This window comes from Diadema setosum, chromosome 18, assembly GCF_964275005.1.
Source record: "Diadema setosum chromosome 18, eeDiaSeto1, whole genome shotgun sequence".
Classification (NCBI taxonomy): domain Eukaryota; kingdom Metazoa; phylum Echinodermata; class Echinoidea; order Diadematoida; family Diadematidae; genus Diadema; species Diadema setosum.
Window position 1 is genome coordinate 12,463,085 of NC_092702.1, and position 21,847 is coordinate 12,484,931.

A 21,847-nucleotide genomic window follows, 5' to 3' on the forward strand; every position below is an offset into this window, starting at 1 on the left:
TGAGGAAATGTTCATAATGTATTATGCAGTTGATTACAATTAAAAATTTCCATTTAAAATAGAAATTTGCTGGGTTCTTTATGCTTATTCAAGTAAGATGATTTAGAGTGCTTGTAGTTTGAACATTTAATTTGTGTAGATAAAAATTCATCATGCTAATATAAGCAGTCATATTTATGTGGTAAAGATTTGATCCCCATTGATGAAAGATGAAGTGAAATTGAATATGCAAATATCAACAAGATGAATTATAGGAAATAGTGAAACTATGTGGGTTGGATTATATCATTTTGTATGGTTAAGTTTATCAATTACAACAAATAAGAGATACAGTTTATATCTTCGCACCCACCCAAGTCTTTAAAATCCTAGATGTAGGAATAATGTTGAAAATTATCCATGAAGCCCAATAAGGAAACAAATAATCATGGTGGCAACTCATTTTGTATGTCTGCATGGTGTATGGCCTAATTTGTGTTTCTTTTAAAGTATTTGTTGTTTGAAAGAAAGGATATTTTAGAATTAGACAGTAACATTATCTGTTGATGACAAGACTGTTTCCAAATGTCATCAAATGCATGATACATTTGAGAGTTTGAACTTTGCATTCTTTCTTGTGTAAGACCCATGAAATACAGTCATTTTGTTTTTATTTTTATTTTTTGTTTTCTATTTTTCATTTTCTGTTAACAGGAAACACCTATGTCCAGCTTTATCCTAGGGTATTGTGGAGCTGTTGGCAGTGCCTGCTCTATTGCAGTAAGTAGACATAAAAAACTGCTTTATTTAGGTAATGTGAAACAATGCATTTTGCCTTATAACTCATGAGTATTGCTTCTATATTCAGTCCATACTGCATTTTTGGCTTGTTTGGTATATTGTTAATGTAAAAATGGGTAAAATGAGCACTAAATGTAAAAGCAAGAAACAGCATAAGGCTTACCTTAGAACAATGTGTGAAGTATTTATATACAGTCAACCTTGCATACCTTGACATCTATAGTTAGCCGAATATCACTTACCTGGAAGGCAAAATTACATTTATTTTCCCAATAAAATGCATTTCCTCTTCTGAAAACAACATGTTAGTTGAAATAGCTTACTTGAAGTTTGGTTAGCTTGAAGGGAAATCCGCAGTCCCAACCTATATTTAACTTATTGTTTTTCCCTGCACAGTACTTAAAGCAAAGTTCCAGCATTGCTGAACTAATTCCAGACAGAAAAAAAAAATTGGATTGAACACATGTTGGTTGCAAAGACAGTGTCAGAAATCGCCTCACACCTGATCCTAAATGCTTCGAGATCAGAACACTCTTATGTCCAATGCAATATAATGAATGTGAGAAAAATACCCCATGCCTACAGTACATAAGGCCTACATGTACACATTATGCACACTGCACTCTTAAGGCCTTGAAATGCCATGATAACATGATCTTCTGTCGGGGGCCAAGCAATGCATTGGAAAAGCAAATATTCACTCTCTTTGCTTTAAACCACTGTGTTCTAATTACCTCTGCCATGGGAGAAGGTTATGTTTTCATTACCATTGGTTTTGCTGGAAAGGTTGTGAATGACACAAGAAACATATGATTAAATTTTGGTAGTGATCTGGAAATTTATATGGATTTTATGAAGGATTTTTTATATTTTGGCAGGTAGGATCAATGAACTTGGGAGTTCAAGCTGCGCATTTTTTAGGTTTTCATATGCGCACTAAAGTGCGTGCTCTAGTTTCTGCTAGGGCGAGGCGTGCTGCGCAGCTTGAAGTTGATGACGTAACAAAAGGCTTCTATAGTGGAAAATCGGGCGATTTTCAGCATGCATCAGAGTGCTTCTCTCGTATGTGACTGTGATAGTCCTACCATGTGCACTTGGTTTTTTGTGCCTGCATGTGCACCTGTGGAGGTGTTGATATTAATCACAATCAACCACCCTAACATTTATCTCCATATAGATATTGAATGGGATGGATTGTTAGGGGTGATGTTAATTAATCTGAAGGTTAGTTAATCCAAAAATTATATAGAGTTCATTAGTTTGAACATTTGTAGCATTATTCTAGAGACTCATTACTCTGAAGGTTCATTACTCCAAAAATGAAATAAGGTTTATTATTCTGAAGGTTCTTTAATCTGAAAATAAAACTTTGTTATTCAGAAGGTTTATTTATCCAAGAATGAAATCAGGTTCATTATTCCAAAGGTTCGTTGATGTGAAAATGGAATGTGGTTTGTCACTCAAAAGATTTGTTATTCAGAAACACACAAATTTTGTGTAACTAGATGTTTGTTACCGGAAGTCCGAAAATGAAATGGGCTCGCTGATCCAAAAATCTGTGGTGTTATTCTAAAGGCCCAGTAATTTGAAACTATATGAGGTTTGTTAATCAAAATTGAAAAAAAAAAAGGCCTGTACTGATGATCCTTGTGAATTGCAAACCTTATTTTGTTTTGAAATTAGCGAACTTTTGGAATGCAAGGTTGACTCTATACAGTGGGAGGTTTTATCATATTCATGTTAAAACACATATTGAAAGCATGGACCTAGTATGAATCTTACTTTGATAAGCTTTCTAGCCAGTGTCCTTCAATATTTGCAGGATTTTTGCCAGCCTACATTCATGTTGTGTCATTTTAGAACCCTAATTTGCTGTCATAAATGGCCGTCTTAGAAGTTGATCTTGGCTAATTATATTGTACACCAACACGGAGTGGATAAAGAGGGGAAAATAAAAAAATTGTATATTGACATTTGTGCATTTATTTATGCATCATTCTCTTCTCCGATTTCTTCAAGATGATACTGTGCAAGGCTATGAGAGAAAAGATGGCTTTACCGTACTTGCATTTTTCTTCATTTCTCTGCGACAGAGATAGATCATATTAAATTTTGATGGTAAATTGTGTATCTAATTGTGTTTTCCATTCTTTTGGAAATGTTACAAAGTTAACCATTTTTGCAGAAATGTGTAGCACATTTTGTGCGCTGCCCTTACTCTGTATTGCTTTCAAAATATCCTTCAAAGGTAGGTCTGAATGTCCTCATCAAACGTGCAACCACCTTCAGCTCAGCAACCAGGATGATTATCCAGAGATTTGTGCCATTTCCTGCAGTGGGTATGTCTCTCACAAACTCTCTCTCTCTGATAAGTATACCTCCTAGTTATTAAAATTTCAATCATCCTCCATTGTGGTTTCAATTTTGTTAAAAATATTTATTTCTCATGGAAGAATTCTAGATGCATATATAGAGGACATTTTGATTTTCTACATATTAACAGCACGCCTTACAATGCTGTTTTAGAGGTTACATAGTGTTAACCTTTGAGAAAGAAATGATGACCGAGATTTGTGGCTGTGGTCTGCAAATTGGAAGAACGAGCCTTTGAAGGGACACGGTTCTTTGACATGGGAAGTGGATTCCATTGAGGGGAGAAAGATGTTGAAACTGAAGGAAAAAGACAGAAGAGTTAAGTTTTGAGGAGAGAGTCAGGAGCTATAGTAAGCATCAATGCACCGGATTTGTGGAAATTGTATAAGGAAGGGGTATGAAAGGCATGTGATGAAGTGTGTGAGAAGAAGAAAGACAGGATAGATTGAGGAGGTAGGTGGTGGTGGAACAAGGAGGTGAAGGATGCGATAGCATGGAAGAAAGAGAGGCAGAAAGCTTTATGCAATAATAGGACTGAGCAAATGAAGGCCAGGTATAAGAACATGAAGAGTAATGCCAAGAAGATGGTTGTGAAATCTATTAGGAAAGAAACTGAGAAGATGTTGGGCAAGTTGGATGAGAACCTTGAAACAGAGTTTTTAGGTTTTATGAGTGATGGAAAGTTGAATTTTGGCAAGAAAGGGAGAAGAAGTGTGTATAGAGAGCATATGTGACCCGCTACAACAAAAGGATCCTAAAGTCGCTGATGGGTGAGCCGAGCATGGCCTAGAAAAAAATGCTATTTTCAGGCCTTTCCTTTGATCATTTAGCTTCGAAATTTCGGCAGATGATAGAAGATACATTAGACTACAAAATTATGTTAAAAACAGAAATCCGAACGTTTTGACAGATTTTGGTGATCTGACTTCAAACTCGATTTTCTCGGCTCTCCATTCGTTTATTGCATAGCTGTCCATTCGTTTATTGCATAGCTGCTGTGAACATGAATATTCATAAGACACGTGCGGACGTACGTAGAGGAAAACCTCACTTTGCCGACCGCCTATTTTTGAAGTTACAAGTGGAAATGAAATGGGTGGTTCTATAGTCCGTCAAACCAAGTTTTGGTGATAAAAATAAAAAAGAGGGAGCAAATGAAGACAAAAATATTCTTCTTTTTCCCATAACGTGGGAAAAGAAATATTAAAGAAAAAATACGAGGCCCTGAGACCCATATGAGGACCTCAGACCCGTGGATTTCCATGGGTGCTGCTAGTAGTCAATAATTGTTCATACACTCCAGAAGTCAATAGGTATTCATACTCTATACTACCAACCAAATTACAACTGTGGAGCCCCACAGAATCCCCCCCCTATTTTTTGTTGTTACTATCCCCGCGTTCACATTGGTCCCCGCGACGCGGGGAAAGTCCCGAGCTGTGGGACTTTCTCCTCAAAAACCATAATGTGAACGCTCGCTGGGACTTGTCCCCTCGTCCCCGCGAAGCAAGTCGGGTACGGGGACAAGATTTGGAGGGGAGAGTGACCTTGGGGCGCAATTGATAGCGTCCAGCTGTGGTCATCAAATGTGCGCATGCGCTATGCCTGGATTCAAGTGGCAGAGCTCGCTCCAAGCCCCAAAATGCCCCCACAGCTCGGGGACAGATGAGATACCAATGTGAACGGTCAGTCGTAAAAAAGATAAGATCTCTTGTGACTGTCCCCGCGACGCGGGGACCAATGTGAACGCGGGGTATGTCTCTTGCTGTCCTGTCCTAATGGCAATTGACCATGTAGCAGAGTCATCCTTCCGATCAAAAATCCCACAAAGCACAAGATAACACCAAGGAGGTATACCTCCTTGATAACACTTGGAGCACGAACGGTTCTAGGCATCCATTCCAAGACCACTCTACGCTGAGGTGAAGGAGTATCTTCATATCGTCGCTGGGGTGACAAGACCTTGTATCTGCAATTTTGGTGAAAATAACTTTTTTTTTATTAATGGTCAAATAATGGCTTAAGTGATGTGCTGTCCAAATTCCAGTTGTCTTACTCCAAAAGTGAAGCCACCACGGCATGTCAAAGGAAAGGCTATCCCATTCGCTACAGTGCTTTGGCCGCCATGTTTTTTGGCTCTCCTGAACATTTGACATTTTGTAGATATGAGGTCTTGTCGCCCCAGCGACGATATGCGTCTCCCATCATCTGTGTCTGCAAGAAGGATGGTAGCCTGCACCTCTGTATTGATTACAGAGGCCTGAACAAGAAAACCATCGACGATCGCCAACCAATCCCGAGGATACAGGATGTCTTGGATGGCCTTGGTGGGAGTGAGTGGTTCTCAGTCTTGGACCAAGGAAAGGCATACCACCAAGGGTTTGTTCATCCAGATAGCCAGCATGTCACAGCATTCGTAACACCCTGGGGTCTTTATGAATGGAAAAGGATACCCTTTGGCCTGAAAAATGCCCCTGCAGTGTACCAGCGCTACATGGAGAGATGCCTCGAGGGATTAGCGCATGAATGTTGTGTAGTCTATCTGGATGACATCCTGGTGTATAGCCGCACCTTTGAAGAGCATGTCGACCACATCCGCCAAGTCCTGAGAAGAGTGCAACAACATGGCATCAAATTGAAGCCCAGCAAATGCACCCTATTCCAGCGGAAAGTCAAGTACCTGGGTAGGATTGTATCTGCTGAAGGACATGCCCCTGACCCAAAGGATACGGACGCCCTAAAGGCCCTGGTAGAGAAAGTCCCAAGAACTGTAGGAGATGTTCGTCAAGTGCTCGGCCTCATCGGATACTTCAGGAAGTACATTCCGAGTTTCTCCCAGAGGGCCAAGCCACTCTACGAACTTCTCAAGGGTTCACCAGACACACCATCACAACAAAAGTCTCACAAGCAAGGAAGGAAGGGAAACACCGTTCCCTCTACTCAACCAATCAAGTGGGAAGCAAGTCACCAGGAGGTACTGGAGGGACTGATTGACACCTTGTCCTCACCTGGCCTTTCTGCCTATACACTGATGCTTCTCAAGATGGTCTAGGTGCGGTTCTCACTCAGATTCAGAGTGGCAAGGAGCGTGTTATAGGGTATGGCTCAAGGACACTCTCTCCAGCTGAGCAGAACTATCACCTTCACAGTGGTAAATTGGAGTTCTTGGCACTGAAATGGGCTGTCACCGACCATTTCCGGGACTCCTTGTCTTATGCCAAGCACTTCACCATCTTTACCGAAAATAACCCACTCACCTACGTCATGTCAACAGCCAAGTTGAACGCAACTGGACAGAGGTGGGTAGCAGAGTTAGCTGACTTCCGGTTCACTATCCGCTACCTGCCTGGAAAGACCAATTGCGTTGCAGACACACTCTCTCGTATTCCCTCAAACCTGGAGCAGTACAGACAAGACTGCACAGAGGAGGTGAACCAACCGTGTATCCTAGCTATCCAGTCAGCTGTTTGCCCAGGGAATGCTCATGGTAATGCAGCTTTCATTACGCTGGGTGCACATGCTGTGAAAATGGCTGAGGATAGAGAGAGGATAGCAGAAGTAACAAGAAATTGGACCAAGCAAGACATCAAAAATGCCCAGGAGGAAGACGACAATATCCCCAATACGAAGGAAGAAAGAGATGGGCGTTTTTCCCTCCCGAACAGAACGGTCAACCTTTAGTCAGGCTTCCAAGTCACTACTCCATGAGTGGAAACAACTCCAGATTGGGGAAGATGGCCTGTTGTACAGGAAGACCTGGTCCTACACCCAATTGGTGCTGCCAGCCAAGTTTCCTCAGTTTGTACTGGAGCAGCTGCATGATGAAATGGGTCACCAGGGTGCAGAAAGGGTCACCAGCCTTGCTAGGGAGCGCTTCTACTGGCCACATATGCAGAGGGACATAGAGCGCTACACAACCTCAGTATGTCACTGTTTGAAACAGCGAAAACCAACTCACAGAACAATAGCACCCCTTACCCCAATCATAACAACCCAACCGTTCGAGCTGGTATCATTAGACTTCCTCCATCTGGAGCAGAGCGTAGGTGGACATGAGTACATTCTTGTGATCATGGATCACTACACAAGATTCGCTCAAGCCTACGCTACCAAAAATAAATCTGCCAAGACAGCAGGAGACTGCCTGTTTAATGATTTCATCCTTAGGTTTGGATACCCACAGAGGATACATTACGACCAGGGACGGGAATTTGAAAACAGGTTGTTCGAGAGGCTCTGTCAGCACAGCAGCATAGCCAGGTCCCATACTACCCCCTATCACCCTGAAGGAAATGACAGGTGGAACATTTCAACCAGACTCTGTTGGGAATGCTGAGGACCCTCACTACCGCACAGCGTTCTCGTTGGAAGGACCACCTGCCAAAGGTTGTGCATGCTTACAATTGCACCAAGCACGCCACCACAGGATATTCGCCATTCTTTCTTCTCTTAAGAAGATTGCTCCGACTGCCAGTTGATGTCGCCTTCGGCTTAGAGACAACAGAGGATGGTAAGCCTGCTGTGAGCCACCAAGAGTATGCAGAGAAGTGGCGCCACCAAATGGAGCAAGCATACCGTTTGGCATCTTCCAAGATAGACCAAGCAGCTGACCGAAGGAAGAAATACTACGACCAAAGAGCCTCCAGTTCAGTTCTTAGGAAAGGAGACAGAGTGCTGGTTAGGAGCTTAGCACCACCAGGAGGACCTTGTAAGCTTCAGCCATACTGGGAGGATGACATTTACAAAGTCATCAAACAGAGTAATGATGCCATCCCAGTATACATTGTTGCATCAGAGAGTGGGAAGGGATGTACACGGACCCTCCATAGGAACCATCTGATGCCATGTGACTCCCTGCCTGCAGCTTCACAGGTTCAGCATGAAGCTCGTCAGCCCAGACAGAGACCCCCTGTTAGGCGTAAGCAGCAACAGCCCCCTACTCCAATGACTGACCCATCAAGCTCTGATGAAGAAAGTTATCATTGGGCTTCAAGACACTACAGGATACCCCACCTGGCAGATGAGCCTAACAGATCCAGCGATGACTCAGAGGTAGAGGGTGTAGAAGTTGTGGAAGATAATTCCAGCCAGTCACAAGAGAATTTGGGTACCCAAGATGTTGATGTTGACTCAGCTGACCAAAATGATTTCAATATGGGAGCTCCTCTGACGCAACACCTAGGTCATGGTGATGCAGCACAGGATGTGCAAGATACCACGGAACCACAAAGTGAAGGGGGCATTCTTAGAAGAAGTTCTAGAAGAAGGAGGACACCAACCACCTTTACCTACGATACTCTGGGTCAGCCTGCCATGCATCCTGATGCAGAAAATCAGAATGTACCTATGGTAACTGGTCACCAAGAGAACAATGTTACATCAGATGCTCCATATCCTGCAAGCACAAATTTCTTTCCACCTCTTCGGCCGCTGGTTCAACACTACCATTCGGCGCCTCCACCGTTTCCACCCACTCCATACCCATCTCCACGATTCCCCATCCACCAGTCACTGCAATCACCACCGCAACCACCAACGCAACCACCGCTTCGACCATCACTGCCATCCCGGCCACGACCACCTGCACCACATCAGCATCGGCGGACATCACCCCAACCCCAGCCATAGATGCAAGGCTTACCGGTGTACTATAGACCTCCCTACCATTGGCCACCACCGGGACCAGGAGATCTGCAGGACTATTGGCCACATCACTTTCCCTTGGTGATGTCAGGACCTGCCATGCCAGTACGCGCATGATGAAATTGTGTTTAAGGCTAGAGAAACCGTTAAGATTAATTCAAGGGATAGATTCAACATGGAAGAAATGATAGTATTAAATATTTATGATATTGAATTTAATGTAATGCAGCAAAATGGACCAAAGATCAAATTCACGGTGATTTGTACATAATTGCACCACACTGCGAGGAAGAGAATTACATGATATCCTCTGAAAGTTAGTGTCGAGGAGCACAACTAAGGGAAATTTTCTTGGGAACAGCGTTCTTCAACAGTTAAAGCCGCAGACACTGATATCCAGCATATTGCATCAGTTATTCAGTAATGATATAATTATCATGATATTGTAGAGTGTAATGTTTATATGTTATGTAGATGTGTCGTAATGTTGATCAGTGCAATGACGTTCACACATGCATCTCTTCGTTAATGCCCAAATTGTTCAGATGATTATAGGAAAAGTTTAAAATGTCCAGGGGACATTTTGTTTTTGGAGGGGAAGGTGTGGAGCCCCACAGAATTGCCCCCCCCCCCATTTTTTGTTGTTACTATGTCTCTTGCTGTACTAATGGCAATTGACCATGAAGGTAAATAGCTATTTGTCCCTCAAAGTGAGATGCTGCTCCATCACATTTGGAGAGTGGCCCAGCCCCTTTCCTGGAAGAGAGATAAAAAAAGCCCAACCAGCTTGGATGTTGGCTTGGTTCTTTACTCTGTTGTACCACGCATCCAAGCTTGACACAGTAGGCGTGTCTTCATCAGCCCGAAGTTCAAACTAGCGGGACATTTTGCGGTCTTAGAAAATAGCCCGATAGAGCGAATGTGCGTCTTCATCAGTTCGAACAGCCTACTTCGGGAAATTAGTCCGAAAATTGACGCATGCGCACTTTGAATCGTTACTCTGCCTAGCTCGCTGTTCGAAAGTGGATTTCCCGCTCAAAATCTCCTATAACACCGTATGTATGATACTACAACCAGGGAGGTGAGCAGTACAGCAAATTCTCTCCAAAGGGATATTAATAACGCTACTCTTCTGTCCAGTGACACATCTTATATGAAATGAACGAATTGCAATGTTTAAACAAATCCAAAATACACACAATCTGCAAGAATCTTTAGCTAAGGTAGAGTGGACCAGAAGAAGAAGTTTACAAAAAACAGCTAGCATGCACGGAATCACCTCCCTGGTTTTAAAGATATCAACAACAGTAGGCCTAGTACACACATGTGATCCTTGAATACGCTGTGAGTGTATGCACTATACACAATCACTAGCTTGTACATGCGCTTTCAATTGATAGCCAGCTGGCTAACCAGAAGCGTGGAGGGATCGAGAAAATTTCGGGCTGATGGAGACGCACCCGAAATAGCGCGCTATTTCACGAATTAGCGTTCTAGTTCACGAATTAGACCAAGATTTCGGGGGAAATTCTCCCGATCAAATAGCGCGCTATTTGCGTCTTCACTACACAGATAGCGCGCTATCTTGACATCGGACTAGTTTGGTAACCGCAAGATAGCACGCTATTTTGAAACTTCGGGCTGATGAAGACACGCCTAGTGTCTTATCTTTTCTTGTCTATTCAGGTAAGAAATACCTTTTTCATACTTTTAATAGTTATTCTCTCAGAATGATTATCGAACCTAACATGTTTTGAGAGTTATAATGAGAGCTATCACTGTATGAGATGCTTTTGTGAACAGAAATGCAATGATTTTATGTTCTGTAAGAAACCTGAGGGAATGAAAGCTCCATGTCACACTCCATCTAAGTTTTCTGGAAGTTGATGAAACAAGAATGTTCCATCTCAACCAAGATTATATGTCATAATATTCATCTGGCAAGAAAACTGTGATGAGACTGAATATTTTATAATTATATACTTTAACATTTAATTGTGTATGTGTGACATGATAGATTAACTGTGTGATGCCAGACACAGGTGAGTTGATGAATGAGTTGAGAATGTATATAGGCAATGTACTATGTGTATAGTGTGTGATCCAAAATAGCTTGATACACGTTGGGTCAGAAGCAGTGCTGTTACGCATGCAGCACTAGAATTGTATAATTAATCGGGTTGCGCGCGCCTTGTGGATGCCCGCCCACACTGCTCTTGCTTTTGTCTTATATTTTGCTGATCTTGTATAATGTTTGTGCTTGTGCTGTGTACCATCTGGTTTCTGTTCGTGTAGAGAATCAACTAGACAAATTTGTGGCTCTGGTAAGCTTATTTTGTTACAGTGCCGTCACTGAATTATTTGAGGGTTGCCTCACTCTATATGCATAGCTTGTACAGCCATGTTGGGTGCATTACACATTACACATGTAGCTACAGGTGCCTTGCTGTTCAGTCAAGCTCGAACTATTTTCACTGATCCTGTCACTGTTCAGTGCTATTGTTAATCTACTGAGTACCAGCTGTATGTCATTCACAATGAAGCCAGTCGCCTCTATAGCCTTTGTACTTACTGTGATCCTGTTGTGTTATTGCTGTCAAGGGTACTGCCTAGATGCATGTACGCCTAATATCTGCCTTCATAATGTTAGTGCACATTATGCACAAGCCTATCCATCAAAGGGGAAATATGTTGGTACCCCTGTACGCTATTATGCAAACTCAGAGGCCACATTTCAGAGTTTGTTATTGATATCTGGAGATATAAATCCGAATCCTGGCCCTGAGAGTGGTGGACTGCATTTGTCGACAATCGAAAACTCATTGAATTCAAGACATTCATTATCATATGATACACAAACCCTTCGTTCATTTAATTCAAGCCATATTTCAACTAGATGGCGCAATGATAACCCCACTGTCTGGAATCGGATTGTCTCTCTCGGTATTAACAGAAGGCGGAGGACACATAGGGGAAAACGAGGTGGTCATTTTTGTTCTGATAACAATTTCAAGTTAGGTGTTTTAAATGCCCGTTCCTTACGTAATAAATCTTCGGTATTCCAAGATTTTGTTACCGATCACCGTTTAGATTTCACATGTATCAGCGAAACCTGGTTGTCCTCGTCTGATGATGCAGCTATTGCCGATCTTCGTCCGAGTGGCTATACCTTCCATCACTGTCCAAGGGTCTCCAAGCGCGGAGGCGGAGTTGGGTTTCTCTACAAGGACAACCTTCAAGTTGTCATAAACCCATCACGGAAATACACTACCTTCGAGTCAATGCATGGAACTGTTTCGAACGCACACTCCTATGTGGACAACGTCGTTGTGTATAGACCTCCTGGAAATCACTCTTTCTCAACATTTCTCGACGAGTTCTCACAGTTTCTTGATGAGACTATGTACAGACCATCACCTTTGGTGATCACGGGGGATCTGAACATCCACTTTGACAATACTACAGCCCCAAATACGCTGAGGTTCAATGATCTCATCAGTGGCCATGGCATTTCCCAGCTCGTCTCATCTCCTACCCATGATAAGGGTCATATTCTGGATGTCATCATGGTGCGAAACTCTGATAATGTTCTCTACTCCAGCCCCCAGGTCTTTTCCGGTATCTCAGACCATTCTGCAGTTTCCTGCTTGCTCAAGTTTGTAAAGCCTCCTCGTGTTATGTCTGAATTCACCTGCCGCAATATCAAGAAAATCAACAGGACAGCATTCGCCGAGGATATTGTCAGCTGCAAATTGATGTCTTCCCCAACTGACAGTGTGGACTGCGTTGTGGAAAATTACAACTCAGCGCTCAGCAGACTCCTCAATATACATGCTCCTGCAAAGACTCGAAAGATCAGGAAACGCACGGACTGTCCTTGGTACAACTCTGACATTGCAGCGGCGAAGCGGAAACGTAGGAGACTCGAGCGCAAATGGCTTTCCAACGGTAAAAGTGAAATTGACAGGAAATTATTGTGCGCTCAGAAGAATGTGGTAAACTCCCTGCTGAAGAAGGCCAAACGATCTTATTACGTGGGCCTCATCGAAGACTGTGGCGAAGATTCCAAACGGCTCTTCTCTGTTGCCAACCGCCTTCTCAATCGAAAGCAATCTTCACCATTACCGTCCCACACGGACAGTTCTGCAATGGCCGAGACTTTCATTGATTACTTTCGGAATAAGGTAGAGACTATCAGTAACAGTCTCTGTCCAGACGAATCGGCGCAGGAGCCCCTCACGACAGCTTCCCTTGAAACCCTGAAGCCCACTGATCCCGACGAGGTCCAAGCTCTTCTTCGCAGATTACCTCCCAAGTCATGTTCTTTAGATCCAGTCCCCACTGTATTGATAAAAGATTGTTCATCCGTTTTCGCTCCTATTATTTCAATGATTGTGAACCTAAGTATTGATCAGTGTTACGTCCCCTCATGTTTGAAATCTGCATATATAACACCTCTTTTGAAAAAACCTTCCTTAGACCGAGATTCACTCCAAAATTACCGCCCCGTGTGTAACCTTCCATTTTTGTTTAAAATTTTGGAAAGGATTGTTTTCTCCAGACTTACAGATTATCTCTTGGTTAATAATTTATTCGATCCTTTTCAATCCGCATATCGTCCTTACCATAGCGTAGAAACCCTTCTCCTCAATGTGTCAAACTTCATCCTACAGGAAATGGATTGTGGAAATGTCACTGCTTTGATTTTACTTGATTTGTCCTCCGCCTTCGATACTGTTAATCATGCAATTTTGTTAAACACCCTCCAATCTCTTGGTGTGAAAGGTCAGGCATACGAATGGTTTAAATCTTACCTTTCATGCCATTCACAGGCAGTGTGTGTCAACAGCTGTAAATCAAATGCTATGCCTCTCAAATGCGGCGTTCCACAGGGCTCTGTGGGCGGGCCCACCTTGTTTTCCATCTATCTTATTAGCCTGGGACACTTATTGCGCCAGCACAAAATTAATTATCACATATACGCTGATGACATTCAATTGTATTTGTCTTTCAAACCTAACCAGGCCGATGCCTTACATGCTTTGAGTCAGCTTGAGAATGCAATGAACGATGTTTATTCATGGCTGAACTCACATTCTTTGAAATTGAATACGGATAAATCTGAGTTTTTATTGTTTGGTTCGAAGACACAATTAGGTAAACTTGACATTAATTTTATCTCCTTTTCCGGCATGTCAATTAGTGTGTCCCAAACCTGTCGCAACCTGGGTGTAATGCTAGATTGTAATATGACTATGTCTCATCAAGTTTCTAGCATTTGTAGATCTGTAAGATACCAACTTCGTAATATCGGCTTCATTAGAAAATATTTGAACCGCTCTTCTACCGAAAAATTAGTCCATGCCTTGATATCCTCTAGGCTCGATTTTGGAAACTCTGTCTTATTTAACTTACCACAAACTCAGCTCTCCATGCTACAGAGGCTTCAAAATGCGGCAGCACGCATCATCACACTATCCAAGAAGCACACTCACATCACCCCTATTTTGAGATCACTTCATTGGTTACCAGTCAAAGATCGCATTATTTTTAAGATTTTACTTTTGACTTTTCATTGCATTCAGGGCGCTGCTCCTCAGTATAACATTGACTTACTCCATAATTACATCCCTGCTAGATCTTTACGCTCATCCAACTCCGGTTCTCTGATAATTCCAAGATTCACTACAATATGGGGCACACGTGCCTTTGGCCATGCTGCTCCCACCTTATGGAATAACTTACCTTCAGCCGTAAAAAATTGTTCTTCATCAGACTCCTTTAAAAGCAGTCTAAAAACTCACTTGTTTAAAGCCTCAATTTGACTACTCATTACATGTACTTGATATTTGTATGTCCTTTATCTCCTTCACTTTCTCTTCCTTCCGCGCCTAGAGCACTCTGCAGAGTGGATTTGGCGCTATATAAATAATATCAATTATTATTATTATTATTATTATTATTATTATTATTATTATTATATAACCTATACTGGAGTATGAATGCACCCAGCACAGTGTAGTGCATAGAGTATTGAAGGAGTGTAATGAAAAGAGTGCCAACACACCCCATGATTCACACTAGAACAAAGAACTGACCAGAAAGCTTCAGGGGTGAGAAACAATGCTGATAAGAAACTTTATGAGAACTTCTCCAAGTAAGAGTTTAGTCTCACAATCTAGACCCATTTATTTCTATCTGTGCAAAAGGTATGGTGATATAACATTGATGTGACTTACAGCTGTGAGGATGTATTTGGAGTTACAGTATGTTACCTATTCATCCTTAAATTATTAGAAATGTAACATACAATGTATTACAGGGTGAACCCAATGATTAGTGAGTTTTCAGCAAAAAAAGGGTCTAAACGTATAGACTAGCACAACTGCCTTCTTTAGTTCTCTCTCCCCTCTTTTTCTTTGTCTCTCTCTCTCTCTCTCTCTCTCTCTAACTCTGTCTCTCTACTCTATTCATTGAGAAAACGTTGGTGCTGAACAGTCAGCCAGCCTCTTTGTTTTAGTTTGAGCTTTATGAGGAGATTTCCTCACTCTTCTCCTCACCTGAAAGAGAAGAGACTGCTTGATGTAGTGTATTACCAAGCCTTGAATAAAATGTAGCTGTTTGAGATGCTTTGAGATAAATGGTTGTGAATAGCGTATGTCTAGCCTCAGAAGAGCAAGGTTAATACAGGTTTCATTTAAAGCCATGAATAAAAAGTAGCTGTTTGAGATGCTTTGAGATAAATGGTTGTGAATAGTGTATGTCTAGCCTCAGAAGAGCAAGGTTAATACAGGGCTGCACACTAACCCATTTTTTCTGCCGGTCCGACATGTCTCTGTCGGACCGGTAGATGCCCCGTTTTACCATTTTTTACCGGTCCGAACAGAAAACTTACCGGTCAACAACGGCAACCTAAAAAAAAATAAATAAATGACTTGCAAGCTTATTTTCTTGTTATTTATGGACGTACCACTCCCCCCATGTACATTTTACAGATTGATATTTTTTTTTAACTTGCATTATTTACTGCACAAGAATTTTTTTTTTTTTAAATGAGAAAAAAAAAATAGAATGTTTGTTCGTGAATTACAGTGTAAAATAATAATAAACAAAAATCAGATTGTAACGTGCGTTTATGACCTTTTCTAAACATCGGCGCACGAACTTGCTGCATAACCTGCTCTTGGTGCTCAGTTGGATTGCGATGATTTAATGAATTATTTTAGCTGTGATATTTTTTGATGCACGCGCTACAAGGGGTTCTTTATTTTTCTCTCGACACTCTCTTCGCATTTGTGCATGCGTTCTGAAAGGTGCACGACATGCAGGGCCGAAAAATTTTTTTTGCTCCCATTTCTGACTCAAATATCAGCGGGATTGTGACGATTTCATGAATTACTTCGGCTGTAACATTTTATGATGCACGCGCCAAAAGGGGTTGAAAATGTGTCCTTTATTTTTTCCCGATAAACTCTTCGAATTTCGTAAGTGCGTTCTCAAAAGATGTACCACTCGGCCAAATTCACTATACTTTTTGCACCTATTTCTACCTCAAATATCAGCGGGATTGTGACGATTTCATGAATAAATTGCTTCGGATGTAATCTTTTATGATTCACGCGCAAAAAGGGGTTGAAAATGTGTCCTTTATTTTTTCCCGATAAACTCTTCGAATTTCGTAAGTGCGTTCTTAAAAGATGTTACACACCGCCGAATTCATACTTTTTGCGCCTATTTCTACCGCAAATATCTTGCAGCGGAATTGTGGCGATTTCATGAATTACTTCGGATGTAATCTTTTGTGATGCATGCACCAGCTAAAATGGTTGAAAATGCGTTCTTTATTTTTCTCCTCATAATCTCTTCGCATTCCGTACATAAAGGTATACGACACGGCCGAATTCACGATCCTTTTTGCGCCTATTCTTCCTCAAATATCAGCGGAATTGCGATGATTTCATGAATTTTCTTCGGCTGTAATCTTTCAGCGGGATTGCGATGATTTCATGAGTTACTTCGGCTGTAATCTTTTATGATGCACGCGCCAAAAGGGGTTGAAAATGTGTCCTTTATTTTTTCCCGATAAACTCTTCGAATTTCGTAAGTGCGTTCTTAAAAGATGTACCACACGGCCGAATTCATGATACTTTTTGCGCCTATTTCTACCTCAAATATCAGCGGGATTGTGACGATTTCATGAATAACTTCGGCTGTAATCTTTTATGATTCACGCGCAAAAAGGGGTTGAAAATGTGTCCTTTATTTTTTCCCGATAAACTCTTCGAATTTCGTAAGTGCGTTCTTAAAAGATGTTTTACACCGCTGAATTCATACTTTTTGCGCCTATTTCTACCTCAAATATCTTGCAGCGGAATTGTGGCGATTTAATGAATTACTTCGGATGTAATCTTTTGTGATGCACGCACCAGCTAAAATGGTTGAAAATGCGTTCTTTATTTTTGTCCCCATAATCTCTTCGCATTCCGTACATAAAGGTATACGACACGACCGAATTCACGATCCTTTTTGCGCCTATTTATACCCCAAATATCAGCGGGTTTGCGATGATTTCAGGAATTACTTCGGCTGTAATCTTTTATGATGCACGCGCCAAAATGGGTTGAAAATTTGTCCTTTATTTTTTTCTCTTTGCATTTCGTAAATGCGTTCTTAAAAGATATACGACACGACCAAAAATCATGATTCTTTTTGCGCCTATTGTTTCCTCAAACTTCAACGGGATTGCGATGATTTTATGAATTATTATTCGGCTGTAATCTTTATGATGCACGCGCCAAAACAAGTTGGAAATGTGTCCTGTTTTTTTCTCTCAATAATCTCTTCGCATATCGTACATGCGTTCTTAAAAGGTAGGCCTATACGACACGGCCGAATTCACGGTCCTTTTAGCGCCTATTTCTACGTCAAATATCAGCGGGATTGCGATATTTCATTAATTATTTCGGCTGTAATCTTTTGTGATACACGCACCAGAAGGGTTGAAAATGCATTCTCTATTTTTCTCCCGATAATCTCTTCGCATTTGTGTATGCGTTTTCAAAATTATACACTGCACGCAGGGCCGAATTCGAGATTCTTTTGCGCCTATTATCGTTTACTCAAATTTTAATGGGATTGCGATGACTTCATGAATTACTCTTCGGCTGTAATCTAAAGTTTATATGACGCAAGCGCCAAAAGGGGTTGAAAATGTGTCCATTATTTTTATCCTGCTAATCTCCTCCCATTTCGTACATGCGTTCTTAAAAGGTATACGACACGGCCGAATTCACGATCCTTTTTGCGTCTATTTCTACCTCAAAATCAGCGGGATTGTGGCGATTTCATGAATTACTTCGGGTGTAATCTTTTGTAATGCACGCACCAGAAGGGTAAAAATGTGTTTTTTATTTTTCTCCCGATAATCTCGTTGCATTTGTGCATGCGTTTTTGATAACCAACACGGCATGCAGGACTGAATTCAAGATCCTTTTTGCGCCTATTATTTCCTCAAAATAATTCAACGGGATTGCGTTGATTTCATGAATTGTTATTCGGCTGTAATATTTTATGATGTATGCACCAAATTAATGTGTCCCTATTTTTTTTTTCTCCTCTCTAAAAATCTCTTCGCATTTCGTACATGAGCTTTTGAAAGGTGTATGACGCAGCCAAATTCATGATCCTTTTTGGGACGATTTCTACCTCGTAAGCGGGACTGCGATGATTACATGATCTTTTTTTTTTCTCCCTTGTATTATCTCTTCACATTTTCTAAGGGCCGATTTCGTGATCCTTTTCGCCCCTATCTTCATTATGAGACCATTCTGAACGAATGAAAATATTCATTTACTGTATCGCTGAATATAGAATATGTTTTTACTTTTTCTAAAAATCGGCACAAGTGGATAAATTAGTTCTAACATGTCAACTGTCACGCAGCTGCGAAGCCGGGATCGGATCGATCTTGCATTAAAAAATCATGAGTAAAAGACCCAGAAATGCGTGCGCTTCTATCAATGCTTCTTGTCTGGCATGACCACAGATCGCAAGCAAACGAACAAACAAAACGGGGATCGGGGAATTACAATCCACGCATTTCAACAGTTACATTGTACCGTACATGCTCTGCATGTATTGCATGGCATGGCAGTGCGTGAGCAGCGCCAATGCGCAAGCGAGCGCGAATACTACTGTTAACAGTAACTTGTCAACTGCTAGTGCTCAAAACTAATATTATGTTTACTGTACAAATTGCACCGGTAGACATAAACGAAAACTTGCATAAAACTTGTTGAACAATGCGATATCTTGCATTCTGTTTCTCCCTGATTGGGGCTGATCTTTTTCTTTCTACTGACCCCGCCAATGCTTTTTTTTTTTTTAGGGGTCATGTCGGACCGGTAACTTGTGGATTTCCTGAAAAGTTACTGGTCCGACAGTGACTTTTGCCGGTCTTTGACCGTCGGACCGGCGCCAGTGTGCAGCCCTGGTTAATACAGGTTTTATTTAAAGCCATGAGAGTTAAGAGTTTTGGCAAGGTATACAGCTTTTAGTCATGTTAATATGAAGTTATGATAGCTTCTGGAATATACAGACTGTATGAAGAAATGCATTTGCAGAGCAAATTACTATTTGTTAATAATGAAGACTGAGAGTGGAATAATATTATTTCAAGGGTCTTGTGTGCACAAATGACTTGCAGTCTTGGAGATTTCAGATAGCAAATCATGCAGTAGAAATTATAGGGATGATTATGCTAACATCCTTGTAGTTATATTCATTGAGTTGCTGTAAGTTAAGAGAGAGTTAAAGATTGAAAGGACAATATGTTATCATATATTATTTCATGACAAATTAGTTGTGGTAAAAATAGTATATGTTAGACATCGGTTTTACACATGCAAGATAACAATGTTATTTTGAAGGCATGAATATAATGGCTGATTAGTTAAGATGTTACAGACTTTATTTTGCGAATTTGATATTAATTTTGTTATGTTTGTTTTTAAATGCAAAAGAATTATGAAGGTAATCTGAGAGTTAAGAATGAGTTTCGTGTGAATTAGTTTCATGAAGTACGAAACGCTCATTTCAAGGAATGATAGACCGATATATAGGAGTATTAGATATGTTAATAGTGTTTTATAAGTATGAAGTGTTTCGGGTTATGAGGAGTGATTATTGTTACTGTTATTATTAAACTATGGTATAATCGATACAATTCGTATCATGAAGCGTTACAGGTTATGATGAGAAATTCATCAGTACATCTTATAGTGTTTGTCATGTAAAATATTCATTCGTAAATATACATTTTCCATTTTGACGTGTGATTATTAGTTGCTGAAGTAGAGATATAGAATAAAATGACTCTGTTGTACCACGCATCCAAGCTTGACACAGTGTCTTATCTTCTCTTGTCTAGTCAGACACGCCCCCCCTCCCCATGGCGGGCGCTACACAACAAATCAACATGTATCCAATCCTGAGAAGCAACAACACACAGTCATATCTTGTTAATTCAGTAGTGACTAGTCATGAAGGGCCAGTATTCTGCACTGCCTTCCATGTCGCAACATAGACACCCTGAACAGATTATCATGGCTATTTAGCCACACTAATGTGTACATGAGATCTGTTGTGATATGTTTGATAGTAGCGCATGTGCTTCACAGGTCACAGCTCATACATAAAAAAAAAAGAGATATTGATATAAAGATATCAAAGTTTTGCCTTCCTCATCATATTTATATATCCCTTTGCATGTTATATTGGGTCACTACTGTAAGGTTTCAATATGTAGTTATCTATTGAAAGTACAATTTTAACAGAAAAGAGAAAGTTGTCCTTCTTTGATAACTTTGATATCTGATCTGATTTTATTTGAATTAAAAGGTTTGAATAAGCATGCAGCTCATTATTCATGTTTGATTTTATCTATGGTATACTCAGTAATTACAAGTCAAACTGAATTAAATCATTCAGACACTGTGAAATTAACATTCAGTTTCCTGTGACAAAGTTCTGTGATAATGAATATGATAGAAAATAATAAGGAGTACAGTTTATGCATACTCTGGTTGTTTAAGTGTTAAAGTGTTTACAAGTGATGTATTACATTCATGTATTTTTAACACCTCTTGCCCTGAAATTAATATCATATTTATCTGGCTTCTATTTGTGCCTTAGCTACTGCTGGAGTGTGTAACGTGACATTGATGAGATTCAGTGAGTTGCAAACAGGCATCGAGGTCCTGAATCACGAAAATGAGGTTGTTGGAACATCAAAAGTAGCAGCAAAAAAGGTATGGTAGTGGGCGGAGAAGGCCTTGTGATATGCAATGTATAAGATATCCAAGCCCATCAACTGTCTCTATGAAGTAAGGACAATCCTTTTTGTCTCACCCGAATAGGGGAAGCAAGACATAGGCATCACTTTTCTATCATCGTCATCATCATTGTCATCGTTGTTAACACTGTGATGTATTCTCTCTAATCAACAGTTTCGTGCTATGACTACCAAATTCACACCACAGGTACATCACCTAAAGATGCCAGTCAACTTTGAATATTGGTCAATTCTGATAAGGTCAAAAATCATATGGTCAATGAACTTTACCCGATAAGCACTGCACAAAGTATTGTGGTGTGCTCTCAAGAACTCTCCACAGCATTGAGCGATGACAACCAAATTCACACCACAGGTACATCACCTAAAGATGCCAGTCAAGTTTGAATATTGGTGAATTTGACAAGGTCAAAGGTCAAAATGTCAATGAATCTTTCCTGATGAGCACCATATATTGCTTGGTGTTTGCATTGTCTCTCCATTTGAAGGAAGATCTCGTAGTGTGGGGATACCATGGAGAGGGAAGGCTAGGCTGGATTGAGAATCCATGTAACAAATTGTGTACAGCTTTTATCACTATAGTATCCAAAGAATCTGGACTAGAATTCACTGTCACCGATTAGCCTACGCTTTAATGCAAATATACTCTTGGTACTAGTGCTATTTGTGGTTTTAGAGTGTACCCAGATGGGCAGCGAA

At 40.8% G+C, this 21,847-nt stretch overlaps 1 protein-coding gene across 1 annotated transcript in view; it reads left to right on the forward strand.

The window, feature by feature from the left end:
* The window catches only part of LOC140241515 (sideroflexin-5-like), a 62,302-nt gene that overhangs the window by 29,134 nt on the left and 11,321 nt on the right, over nt 1-21,847 (forward strand). Inside the window, exons 7-9 of the mRNA XM_072321251.1 lie at nt 694-759; nt 3,029-3,119; nt 20,989-21,104. Coding sequence (XP_072177352.1) covers nt 694-759; nt 3,029-3,119; nt 20,989-21,104 — 273 coding nt within the window. The remainder of the gene's footprint in view (nt 1-693; nt 760-3,028; nt 3,120-20,988; nt 21,105-21,847) is intronic.